Genomic DNA, 13,831 nt, shown 5'->3' on the forward strand with positions numbered 1-13,831 from the left:
TGCATTGGTGCAGCACCCTGTCCTCCCCCCTCCCCCTCTCCTCAACACCCCCTCCCCTCTCCCTTCTCCCCCCTTCCCCCTCCCTCCTCCCTATCCCCTTCCCCTCCCCTCCTTTTAAACTTTAAAATGTGAATAACTTAAAAAATATAACACAGATTTCAATAAAACTACTTGTATTATCACTAAAGTGACAATGGTGAGTAAGGTGGGCCTAAAATTGTCACGCTATCGTGTACCGTTTTGGCTGAAGTTCAGTCACAAACAAGATAACAAACGAGAGTTTTAGTATATAGATTCTAGAAGAAGGTCCGTACCACACAAATTTCAATGTTTATTTGGCAAGACAATTGCCGGCATGCTACAAAATACTGCAGAGAGAGCAAATTTCCTTCATGACACCAATAATGTTTTAGCAATAAAGATTATGGTGCAGGAAATCATCATCAGTTTTTCTTATGTCAAACGTGTATTTAATCATGGCTGCATGTTGAACTTTGTTCCTGAAGCCTGTCCTGAAGGAAGGTCATCAACCTGAAACATTAATTCTGTTCCTCTCACCACATTGCCTGGCCAGTATTTTCTGTCCTCTTCTATGAAGTCTATTTATGAATACGATCCAGTACATTGCTATCTTTATGTTCCTTTTTCAATGTTTTTTTGAAAACTGTCACAATCATCAAGTAATACAGAAGCAATTTTATCTAATCATTGAGTACGAGTTGGGACATTATGATACAAATGTACAAGATGCTAGGGTACAAGACCCTTACTTCTGTTCTCCCAGCTATAGGAAGGATATCATTAAGCTGGAAAGGCTGCAGAAAAAGAACACAAGTATATCACTGGAACTGGAGGGCTTAAGTTATTAGGATAGGCTGGAGTTTTTTTCTCCCTGGAGTGTGAGAGGTTGAGTGATGACCTGATGGAGGGGCATAGGTAAAATCACAATGATTTTTTCCAGGATAAGGAATTTGACAATTAGAGGGTATTGATTTAAAATGAGAGGGAAAAGCATTAAAGGGGACCAATGGATTATTTTATCACACAGAGGTTGACGCATATGTGGAACAAATTGCCAGAAGAGATGGTAGAGACAGGTGCAATTACAATGTTTAAAATACATTTAGACAGGTACATGGAGAGGAATGGTTTAGAGGGGTATGGAAAAATGTCAGGCAAATATATCCATCTCAGCATGGGATGGTCAGCATGGGCAAGTTGGGTCGAAGGGCCTGTTTTCTATATAACTCTATGACTCATCATGATTAGTCTCAGACAAAAACCCATGAGATAAATGCCATGCATTATTTTGTTTCTGGACTATCTTTGTGAGAGCCGAGTATTAATTTTGAAAGAGTAATGCTTCCATTAAAAAACAATTAAGGAGTTCTGAAAAGATTCATTGAAGAGTTGATAAAGATAAGAGTCCAGTAATGCATCTACTTCACTGCCAATTATGGATCTCCTAAGATTATTGAACCAGTTAGAGATGGAGCTGGATACATTGAGTGAAGTAAGCTTGGCATTTATAGAATAACACCAGCATGCAAGATGAGCAGTCTACTGCTTCAAAGAGGAGCAGGCTGCAGTAATCTTCATAAATATGCCACGAATCTGAAATATTTGGCAGAGGCAGATGCAAACTGAAAGTCTTCAGAAGGGAGATAATGTCTGCAAATAAATCTGGAAAATGATGCAGTGAACAGCAGTGGGACAAGGGTGGTCTTTATCAAAGAAGTAATTAAATGCATTGAAGAGGGCAGTGCGGTTGGCATGGACTTAGGAAGACCTTCGACATGAGATACACATTTAAAATATTAAAGTCCAAGGGATCCAAGCCAAATTGAGAAAGTGGATCCATAATTGGGTAGGTAAGGGTAGCGGAGGGTTGTTTTTATGGTTAGAACATGGAAGAACAAGAACAGGTCATTCAGCCCACAATGTCTGTGCTGAACATGATGCCAAGGCCATCAGTTACCTATCTGCACATAACCCATATCCCACCATTCCCTGGATAGGACTACCCTAAAGTCTTTTAAATGCTACTAACATATCTACTTCAACCTCTAACCCTAGCAATGTGTTCCAAGCAATCACCACCCTCTGTGTAAAAAAACTTGCCCAGCACATCGCCTTTAAATTTGCCCCTCTCACCTTAAAGCTATGCCCTTTAATATTGGATCAATGCCTCACATAATTTTATCTACTTCTATCAGGCCTCTCCACAACCTCCAGTGTTTCAGAGAAAATGATCCAAGTCTGTGCATCCTCTTTCTGTAGCTACTGCCCCTTAATCCAGGCATCGTTCGTGTAAACTTCCTCCACACCCTTTCCAAAGCCTTCACATCCTTCCTGCATTGGGCCAACCAGAACTGCATATAATCCTCCAAATGTGACCTAACCAACTCCCAATAAAACTGCATCATGACTTCCTGACTCTTATACTCAATGCTATGAAACCAAGCAGACCATATGCCTTGAATGCCATATGATTGAAAGTGTGCGACCAGTGGTGTAGTACAGCAATAAATACAAAGACCCTCAGTTTGTAATAAGCATTAACTATTCAGATGTGAATTTGGGAAGCATGATGAGTACATTCGCCAACAGCAGAAAAACATATTGATTTTTATAGTGGGGTCAGTTGTTTACAGCTACGAACATTATTGACCAGTTGGTAAAATGGGCAGGAGAAAGGCAGAGGGGACTTCATCCCAGTAAGTGCGAAGAAGGACTTTCAAGACAAGATCATGCACTATGTCTGAGGAAGTATTAAGGAACAGGAGAACTTCAGTGTACCTGAACATTCCTGAACATGACAGCACAGGTAGATGAGGTAGTGAAAAAAGCATGTTGAATACTTTGGAGACACAAAAGATTGCAGATGCTGGAATCTGGAGCAATAAACAACCTGCAGGAGGAACTCAGCTGATCAAGCTGCATCTATCGAGGAAATAGTCGATGTTTCAGTTCGACATCGTGCATTAGGACCCAAACTATTCCTTTTCCTCCTTTGCAACTTGACTCCAGCAGTTCATCCAGCAGTTTTTGTTTTCATACTGAATATTTTATTTCATGGTCCAGTGCATAGAATATAAGATCAGGGAGGTTGTAGTGCAAATTTATGCAACATTGTTTTGGCCAAAACTATGGCGTGGTGTGTGTCTCATTTAGAAACAATGCAATTGTAGTGGAAAGGGTGCAGAGGAGATTTCCCAGAATATTGCCGGGGTGGAACATTTTGGTTATGAGGAGAGACTGCACAATGTGGTTTGTTTTCTTTGAGAAGATTGACATATACAATATTATAAGCAGTATACATATGATAGATAACGAGAAACATTTCACCAGTAGGCTTTCAGATAAGGGGATGGAGTTTTAAGGGGATCTAAGCAAGAATTCTGACACCAGAGGGCTGATAGAATTTGGGTCAACCTACCTGAGAAGATGTTGAAGGCTGGTACTCTCACAACAGTTAAGTAGTATTTCGACAAGCATTTCGATCAGGCCAAATCATTCAAGGCCATAGACTGGTTCTATCATGGCCTGGTGTGGCAATTGCAAAGCACAGGAATGCAAGAGGCCGTAGTAAATGGTGGACTCAGCCTGCTCCATGACAGGCACCTCCCTCTCTTCCACTGAAATATACATGAAGTGATAACTCAAGAATACGGTACCTGTCATCAATGATCCCTATTATCCAAGCCTTGCCCTCTTCTCAATACTACCATTGGACAGGAGGTACAAATGCCTAAATTGGCACACCACCAGATTCAGGAACGTACTTTTCTGTAACTATCAGGTTCTTGAACCAAGCTGCACAAACATACTCCTATCTTGACAAGAGAACATTACGACGAGGTGTTGCATTACCATGGACTTGTTTTTATGTGTAATTGATGTTTTCTTTGTGATTGTCTGAGTCCAAGTGCCTGTGTTGCAGCTGGAAGCAAGATTGTTGTCGTATTGGTACCTCACAGGACTTGTGCAGATGACATTAAACCCAACTTGACTGAACCTGACTTGGCTTAGAAGTATTCGTAAATGGGATTAGTGTAGGTGTGATGGTCGGCATGGAGATACAGTAATAAACAGAAGGGTCAGTTTACAGTATGTGCTGTATGATTCTATAACACTGTGACTCTTTTGCAGAACTGACAAACAGCATGGGAATAGAAAGATTTGAGGATACATATCTACTAGAGTACCAAGGAGCAGAAGTGAATTCCATGGGACAGAAAGAGTCCAAAGAATAAACTAGGTATTCAAGTTTCTCCAGAAATGCCAAAGGACAACAGTGTCTGATAAAATGTCAGCCAGTGACACGGTCCATTTAAAGTGCCAGAGCAGATTGGTGATGCAGGGCAAAGAGATGTCATGGGCCAATCTCCAGAGAATTAGAAATCTGCACACTGTCTAAGAGTATTATTGTGTAAGATGTTCCGAGAACTTGAATTATTTGGCAAGCAATGTCTTTTGTTTGCCTGAAACAGATACTCTATTCCCAGTGCTGTCACTGCCAGAGATTATAAATGGACAGAGGAAAAGGTTCCAAGAAGGAATGCCTTCCTGAAAATAATATACCGAACCTGCTGTCTGATGGTGATGCAAAGGAGCATTTTTGGGATAGTATTGAAAATCTGAAGTGATACATTGGGAGAATGCAGAATGGCAGCATAAAGAGTGGAAGCAATGTATGGTATCACCAACTGCACACCCACCTGAACTGTTAAGCACCTGCTCCCCCATATGCGAGTCTGTAGGTCCTACATTGGCCTCATCAGCCAGGTCAGAACTAGACTGGAAGAAGGTCATCCTCCATCCCAAGGGAAGAGGAAAGAGAAGGAGAAGGAGAAGAAGGAGAAGTTTGCAGGATGGTTGAAGGCAGATTTTTACAAATTAAGGCACCAAGTGCTGGAGTAACTCAGGGGTCAGGCAGCATATCTGGAGAACATGGATAGATGACGTTTCGGGTCGGGACCCTTCTTCAGACAAATTAAGATTTTGATTACCCAAAGCTCAATGTCCAAGTAAATGAATGAATGGCAATGGGGTTCATCTACAGAGACCAATTCAAAAGACCACCTTAATGATCACAAAATTTCACTTCAATTTAGGGAAGGAGAAAAACATATGCTCTTAATAGTTTTAATTTCCAAACAATCTAGTTTGTAATAATTTACTTTGTTTGCATTCTTTCTCGTGTTACCTGCACATACATATTCACAATGTGAACTTTAGATAAAATACTGGATCTTGGAACATCTGGAATGAGGTAGCCGATATATCTGCAGTATGAACAATGTCCTGCAATATTATGCTCAACAAATAATAATATATTAGAATATCATGTAACATGATGCTCAGCCTGATCTCTCTAATCTATTAAAGATAACCCCAGGCAACAACTACTTTCAAACAAACCTGATTATAATCTGATGATTATTTTCCAAAACACTTTACATTAAATGTTAGATGCAAAAGTTGAAAGAAAATAACATCTGAATTTTGAAATTGTATGTTTCCTGGGATTCTGCAAGATTTGATTACTTATGCATGTTGGTCCCTACATTTTCCTGAAGATATCAACTGTTGATCTGTTTAAATGGAAACATTTGGTGCACCGAGGCACCTGTTTCTACCCTGCATCTTTCAATTCAATTTAAAATAATTCAATAAATTAATTACCACAATTTGAGTGCAAAAAAACATGAAGTCCTTGTAATAACCAATGTCCTGGGTGTTTCATTATTATATATGTGAACTTTTTTTGCTGTTTTTTATGGTGTTTACAGAGTACTAGGTTTACATGAAGATAGGCACTAAAAGCTGGAGTAACACAGTGGGTCACACAGCATCTCTGGAGAAAAGGAATAGGTGACGTTTTGGGTTCGAGACCCTTCTTCAGACTATTTATTGTTTAAACTGGCATTTGCAGCTCCTTCCTACATATTAGGTTTACATGTCTGATTTGCTGCTGCAAGTAAGAATTTCATTGATCCGTTTCGGGACATGACAATAAAACACTCATGACTCTTGACTTGAATCATAGCTCACTGAAGGTGACGCCATAAGGAGACAGGGTGGTAAAGAAGGTGCATGGTATACTTGCCTACAATACTAGGGGCCTTGAATATAAGAGTCAGGAAGTCAAGATGCAGCGCTATAGGACTTGGATTAGGCTGGATTTGGAGTATTGCATGCAGTCATTGGTCATTATGGGAAAGATGTAGAGGCTTTGGAGAGTGTACAGAGGGGCATAGACTGCTGCTTGCTAACAGCTCAATTTTAACACAGTATGGAACAGGCAGAAACAAGTCAGATTGATTTTACACCGGACTATAATTTTTGCACAAATCCCATTTTATTCTCAGATTTTATTGTGGTCACTAGTTTGCCAGCATAACACAGGCAAGACTTGGCTATCAAAATATCTCAAATCTTCTCATGAAGGACAGGGCAGTGCCTGGACTCACCCAAATTTAAAATTTCCCTTGTTTAATTCTTAAACTGCTTATCCATTGAAGAAGTAGTATATAATTTAAAAGTCTGAAGTAAAACAGCTTTCCATTTCTATTGTACCACTGTACTGCCTGATTCTACTGTCCAACCCACTCCCCTGATATCAATCTGAAAAAGGGTCTCGACCAGAAGGGTCACCCATTCCTTCTCTCCAGAGATGCAGCCTGTCCTGCTGAGTTACTCCAGCATTTTGTGTCTACCTTTCCATTTCTATTGGAAGTTTGCTTGAATGCAGATCAAGGAAGCAACAATAGCTGCAATTATAATATTGTCAAATCCTCCATGCCATTTATAAAGCTCACTTTAAGTGTTGATCTGATTTTTTAAAAATGTTATTTTACTTGCAGAAGTGAAAATTCTACATAGACTTTGGAGTTTTAGGGGTTTTTGCCTTTGTAATGTTTTTCCGTACTTTGGTTTTGGCAGGTTTTTACCTGCGTGGCTTTCACACTACAGATCAAGGATACATTTTCCCAGAGCTTCTGCTTTCACTAAATGGCTTTGGCTGGAATCCTGCTTGAGAGCATAGATGTGCTTTCTGTAGAAGTTCTAGCCATGCAGTCATTCACCATTTCCTACAGAAGTCTGGTCACAGAGGTGGCAGAGACAAGTCAGCAAGTAACCACCTCTACATTACCCAGGCATACCCATCATTACATTGGACAAATGAACTCATCATTTTATTGTAGTAATTAAATAGGGAAAAAAATCACACCACCAGTCCATTTTATGAAGATAAATTTGTTTGGGTCCGCTTTCATTTGGACAGAGGCCATAATGTCATTGGGGAGGTGGGAGGGTGTGGATATGACTGATTATAGCCGAAGAGCTTGGTCCAGTCAAGACCTGGTGAACATAGTCATAGTGGGCTCATGTTTGGGAAAAGGAAACTTCAGGGTACAGGGTAGGTGGAATGTTGATTTTCTGGAACTGTGCAAAAGCTTTAGGATAATTTGCACATCTCAATTTTCAACCTTTTCCCAACCATTTTCAATCAAATCTCCCATCTCCTGCGGAGAGGAGTGAATCATAATACCAAGACCCAGGAAAACTGACACATTGGTCCTCGGATGTGAAATAATGTAGAATGTTCATGATTTTGTGTTGATTTTCATGAGTGGATAATATTAATTTCATTCCTGAGACTATCACAAGCAGGATTTGCAGATTTAAATAATAATAATAATAATAATTTCAACGTATCAATGTTTGTTTTTAGGTATTTATTTTACTTTTTATCAATTTGAATCAGGATTGGAAAAAAATGAGAGGTGTGACGACAGATGCGATTTACCTGATCTGTACTGCTTGCAGAAACACCCATTCAGTGACTGCACGGCTCTCTGCTGAACAGAACATTTAGTTACAGTTATTGGGAGTATATGGGTAGAAAGGTTAGTTCCTGAGGTTTGGGAGGGTTATTTCATTTAAAGTGTTAATGTCTGGTGTAGCAGCAATCCTTCTCACCCACGTACTTAGTACTATCCCCACCTACTCACACACTCTCTCATACTTCTGTGACAGCCCCCCCCCCCTCTAATCTACGGTTTATCATTCAAATATCACATTAGCTTCTCTTGTAAAATTAAATCATTGACTTTCAACACGGTCTCTCATTAGAAATGACATTGTTACTTGATTCGTTTTGTCCTTTAGAAAATAATGTCACACTCGGAAGATTAAATTCCATACCCAAACAGCTCGCAATGGAGATAGCCAATCACTGAGACTTGGAACTTTTGAAAACTGTGCTCCTTGTGACATTAAATATAAATGTCCTCAAATCAACAGTTTGTATACCAGGCACAGATTGTCCGACTGCAGTAGTGAAACCAATTATTTTCAATGTTTATTCTCCAATGAGTATTCTGTCAAGCCATACCAGCACAAGCTATTTTTCAGAGAGGCTCAAGGCTGTGAACAAGTTATCCACAGCCGATATTAAACATCTCTGCACTGCTGTGCATGTCAGGCGTATCTCTATTCTCTAAAATAAGTAGATTTGCTTATGAGGGTCAACATTCAATCTGGGTACCAGAGAAACTAGCTGATTGGGTATTAACTTTTGAATTGTGTTAAATCAAGGAGAATTGATGATCCTCATCTTGGATTCAGTTCATTATTTGTTCATTGCATTTGTTGAGAGAGTCAACTGGATCAATGACTAACTTAATCTCATGGCTCAGCCTGAGTTCTGTGGGCTCCCTCTCATTGCTGATTGAGTCAAGTCAAGTCAGTCAAAGTCAAGTCAAGTCAGTCAAAGTCAATTTTATTGTCAATCCTCAGCCAGTTTACACAGACAGAAAATCGAAATACCGTTTCCCACAATCCCGAGGAACAAAGTGCATAAAACAAAAGGCACAGCAAACAACAATCAACATAAAATATAAAATATAAAATATAGTCACTTCAAATTTTTTTAATTTTTTTAAAAAAGTGTCTGGTGCTGGATGTGCGTGTGTGTGGGGTGTTAAAGTCCAGGTCCCATAGGGGCAGGGGAGAGAGGAGGAAGGGAGGGGAGAGAGTTCAGCATCCTGACAGCCTGGTGGAAAAAACTGTTCTTTAGTCGGGTGGTGCTTGACCTCAGGCTGCGAAACCTTCTCCCTGAAGGCAGGAGGGTGAAGAGGCTGTTGGAGGGGTGGGAGGGGTCACCCACAATGCTCAATGCTTTGCGGGTGAGGCGGGTGGTGTAAAGGACCAGGAGTGTTGGGAGTGAGGCGCCAGTGATCCTCTCAGCAGTGTTCACTATGCGCTGCAGGGTCTTACGGCTGGAGGCTGTGCAGCTTCCGAACCACACAGTGATGCAGCTGCTGAGGATGTTCTCGATGGCACCTCGGTAAAAAGTGTACATGATGGGTGTGGGGGCTCCCGCTCTCTTCAGTTTGCGGAGGAAGTAGAGGCGCTGCTGGGCTTTCTTGGCGATGGACGTGATGTTGTTGCTCCAGGAGAGAGCAGGGGTTAATTGCTTAGAATTTTAACCCCTCAGGACCTTATTCTCTCCAATCAATGTACTAGAGCATATGTGCAATGTCCATATGCTCAGCTGCAGCAGGTCAACCTGGCTTCACATATGTGATTGGTTAAATTACATACGGGTGGTAATAGCCAGAGTGGACTCAGTGGACAAAAAAGCCTGTTTCTGCTTTGTATCTTCTATGACAATAGTGCTGCACAACTTGATTCCATTAGCTGTGAGCACACAGCATAAGCAGTTGAAAGAGGGCGCTGCTTCACCACCTACCCACTAGTCAAACTACTTCTGCTGCCGTTGTGGCAGAGACTGTTGGTCAAACACTGCCTCACTTGCCACATCAGATCGCAAAGATATAGAATAGAAACAAGAGATCCTTGCCAGAGAAGAGGAGGGTGATTTTCAACATAATCAGAATGGTCTCAATTAACCTACAAACTGAGGCTTGCACAGATCAGGAGACAGTCATTCCCAAATTCACTGTAAGAGATCGGAAGCAGCAATAAGGGAAAGGCTTTTGCAATTTCCATGATGCCTTGGGAGTTTCTATTGTTTTAGTGTTCCTTAACCTCAACTCTTTAACCCTCAGGAAGACTACATGAATTTCTATCACATTAAATAATCATCCCTGTCTTTCCAGTCATTTCTGGATAAACAACTGCCACAGACCATGATTTGTGTGTTTATATGCTGATTTTAATCTCAATTCAGCACTTTCATATCCAAAGGGCAAGCTGTGTGCCGGGATAAAGCACAATTAAAGCTGACATCTCACTTACTTAACGGGCACAACATGAAGATCAGTCTGACGTCCTCAGGCAAGTTGCGATGCCGTATTCTCTCAAGATGGAACGATCATTGAAACACACAAATTCTAACAAAGGTTTGACAGGGAAGATGTTTCCCAATGACAGGGGAGTTCAGGACCAGGGGTACTGTTTCAGAATAAGGGATATGCCATTTGGGACTGAGATAAGGAGACATTTCTTCACTCTATGGACGGTGAATCTTTGGAATTCTCTCCACCAGATGATTTTGAGATTTCATTCACTGCAAAACAGAGATCTATAAATGTTTGGACATTTTGGGAATCAAGGGCTAATAGGAACATGTGAGAAATTGGCAGCAATTATCTAAATGAATTTTGGGATATTTTCAAAGGAATAGATGGCCTCCTCCAGCTCTTATTTTCTATGTTCTTATGTTCTCTAGAGGCTCTATAAAGAAATGATCATCACCAGCAAGTCCTTTTGCTGTTCATTTGCTCATACAGCAAAGTCCCACACCAAAGGTCACTCAGCAATATCCAGGAGAATTCTTGCAGGTGGATTAACAGGTGATCAACAAATATTCAGCATACCTCACTATTTTTCAGAGGGCATTAATTCAGTAAAATAAAGGATACAGCTTTGCAGGAGAATGACTGTGCACATCCACGTTACATGAATTCAATGTTTGTAGCTGACTGATATTGGATGTGCACTAAGAGATCCCAATCACCAAGTGCAAATATCATATTGATAAGTGGAAATTTCCTTCATCTGTGGTCTTGTTGTAAAAGTTTTTTCCGCGCTAAGAGACAAAAGAACACATTAGTCAAATATAGTTAAAACCATGATCCTTTATTATGCATGCGGGAGTGGGAGGTGATCACCAGTATGCTTACATACTAGCAGTCCCTCGTGGCCCCACTCACTTACAGAGTGTTTGAGCAGCACATTTATACACAACACAAAACAGCCTTGTAAGTGGTCATGAGTTCGGTTACCTGCTTAGCCATCATATCCCCTGTGCTTAGTTCTAACATGACCGTATATGGACTTATCAGTCTTTGCGGTTTTACTTGGTAACAGTCCCCTACCCTTGTTACTTGGTATCAGTTCCCTACCCCTCTTATCAGTCCCCTGTTCTTCAATCTTCGTTTTTTCCCTTTGTGGTTTTATGGCACCCTCTGTTAGTCCTTAGCTTGCAATTTAAGATAAACCAAACAAATTTCTACAGCATGTAATCTAAGTACACTATATTTCATCATCCATCTCCCCTGTCACATACGTATTAACCCTTGGATTCCCTTCCTCCTTTACATTGTTTCCAAATCCTGTTCCTAAACTACAAGTCTACATGATAACTTCAGAAGAGATTTACAAAATTAATTCCAGGGATTAGAAAATATAGTTAGTTGGATTAAAAAGGAAAAAAATCTGAGGATTATCTCTTTGAAACGGAGGAAGTTATGAAGGTGTCTCACATGAAGGAAATGTAGAGATTTTTTTCCCATTGCCAGGGTTGTTGATTGGCAAAAGAATTTGGGTGATTGGCAAAAGAACCCAAAGTGACACGAGGAACCTTTTCTCATGATGCGAGTGGCTTGCGTCTCAAAGAACTGCCAATGCAACAGTAGAGGCAGATTGAAATGCAGTGTTGGAAATGGAATTGGGTAAGTATTGAAAGGAAAGGATTTGCAGAACTGTGAGTTCAGGATGGGGGAATGGAACTGGCTGGAATACTTTTACATGGAGTCAGTGCAGACTCAAAGATCAAATGGACTCTTTCCGTGTTGCAATCATTCTTTGATTGTGTTAATATTAGCTGAGTTGCACACTAACTGAAGAAAATACATTTCCTATCAATTGTATGCATTTTAAAAAAAACTAATTTTATTTGAGGACTATCAATTTATTTTTGACTCATTAATTTATTTTGTACTCTCTTAGTGCCCTTTTGTATCACTCTTTGCGTGCTCTTCTGGTTCTCTGCAATATCCTGTTTATACTGGCCACAGTTTCTTAAAGGGACTTTTGAACAGAAAAGGATAACAGTTACAAATTGGACAGGCACTCCACCAGAAGTGCCGCAATGATGATTGCAGGGCATAACATTTCTGTCACAGTTGACATTTGAAATGCATTTCCCACCAGCCTACCCCAATTCCTGCATATAATGTATTATTCTACTCACTTTCCTCCCATATGTTGCAATATTGTATACTCCCTGCCTTAAATATTAGATGATTACTGCAGTGAGAAGTAATTATGCTAAAACTCAATACTAATATCAGTCCTAGCTGAGTGAAAGAAGTACAATCCTTATGCTGTAAGAAGGAACTGCAGATGCTGGTTTAAACCGACGATAGACACAAAAAGCTGGAGTAACTCGGCCGGACAGGCAGCATCTTTGGAGAGAAGGAATGGGTGACGTTTCCACCCAAGTCGCACTGGCTTCTCGTTTTCACCCTATATACAGCTAACAATGGCTTGTTTCCTTTATCATCGTTTCTTTTTTGCATATCTTTCATTCATTGTTCTTTATCTCTCCACATCACTGTCTATATGTCTTGTTTCCCTTATCCTTGACCAGTCTCAGGAAGGGTCTCAATCCGAGGCGTCGCCCGTTCTTTCTCTCTTGAGATGCTGCCTGTCCCGCTGAGTTACTCCAGCTTTTTGTGTCTTTCATCGGTTTAAACCAGCATCTGCGGATCCTTCTTAAACATCTGGAAGGAAACAAATGTTTGAGCAGCGTTTGTAAATCACTTTATAGCTCAGAAAGTGAAAGATTTCACACAGAGACGCAGTAACACATACTTGAATGACCAAGTCTCTGAATGCATTCAAGAGAGAACTAGATAGTGCTCTTAAGGATAGCGGAGTCAGGGGGTATGGGGAGAAGGCAGGAACGGGGTACTGATTGTGAATGATCAGCCATGATCACATTGAATGGTGGTGCTGGCTCGTAGGGCCGAATGGCCTACTCCTGAACCTTAGCAAGTATACTCCAGCCAATCTCTTATGACTTAGTCTTGTTTACGTGCCCCAGATAGTCTAATTTCTATGGACAAATATGGACAAAATTAGGAATATATGAATAAATTCGCAAAGTTATAGGTTTTTTAAATTCTGGATGTATGTATTGGCACCCAACTGGATGTTCATAATTACATTTACTTTAGAATTTCCAGATCCTACAAAAACAGTCTTTCAAAGCAATTGTGAAGCCAAGCATTTTCTGTTTTTATTTCCGATTTCCAACAACTGAATTATTTTTAGATTTTTGTGCTCTCGGGCAGATTTGAGGGAAGGTACACTAATCACAACATTCAACATGGTTGCCGTCTAATATGCCAGCACCCACTTTTGAAAAGAGCCTGATTGATGTCTGAAATCTCTGTTAATATTATGGTAGTCAGGGAAGATATGGACCACTTCCCATATCTCAGGAAACACCCTCCTGAGGCAGGGATTGAAGACAAAAGTCATTACTGTCATAATTTAAATTCGCCAGCACGGACTTTGTTCAATTGAAGAAAATGGCATTTATGATCAAGACTCCAGACTTGATGCA

General features: G+C 40.4%; 1 protein-coding gene across 1 annotated transcript in view; it reads right to left on the reverse strand.

Annotated features, from left to right (window-relative positions):
- Window positions 1-11,030: 11,030 nt before the first annotated feature.
- The window catches only part of dpys (dihydropyrimidinase), a 62,546-nt gene continuing 59,745 nt past the window's right edge, over window positions 11,031-13,831 (reverse strand). Inside the window, exon 12 of the mRNA XM_078398439.1 lies at window positions 11,031-11,065. Coding sequence (XP_078254565.1) covers window positions 11,031-11,065 — 35 coding nt within the window. The remainder of the gene's footprint in view (window positions 11,066-13,831) is intronic.

This window comes from Rhinoraja longicauda, chromosome 4, assembly GCF_053455715.1.
Source record: "Rhinoraja longicauda isolate Sanriku21f chromosome 4, sRhiLon1.1, whole genome shotgun sequence".
Taxonomy (NCBI): Eukaryota; Metazoa; Chordata; class Chondrichthyes; order Rajiformes; family Arhynchobatidae; genus Rhinoraja; species Rhinoraja longicauda.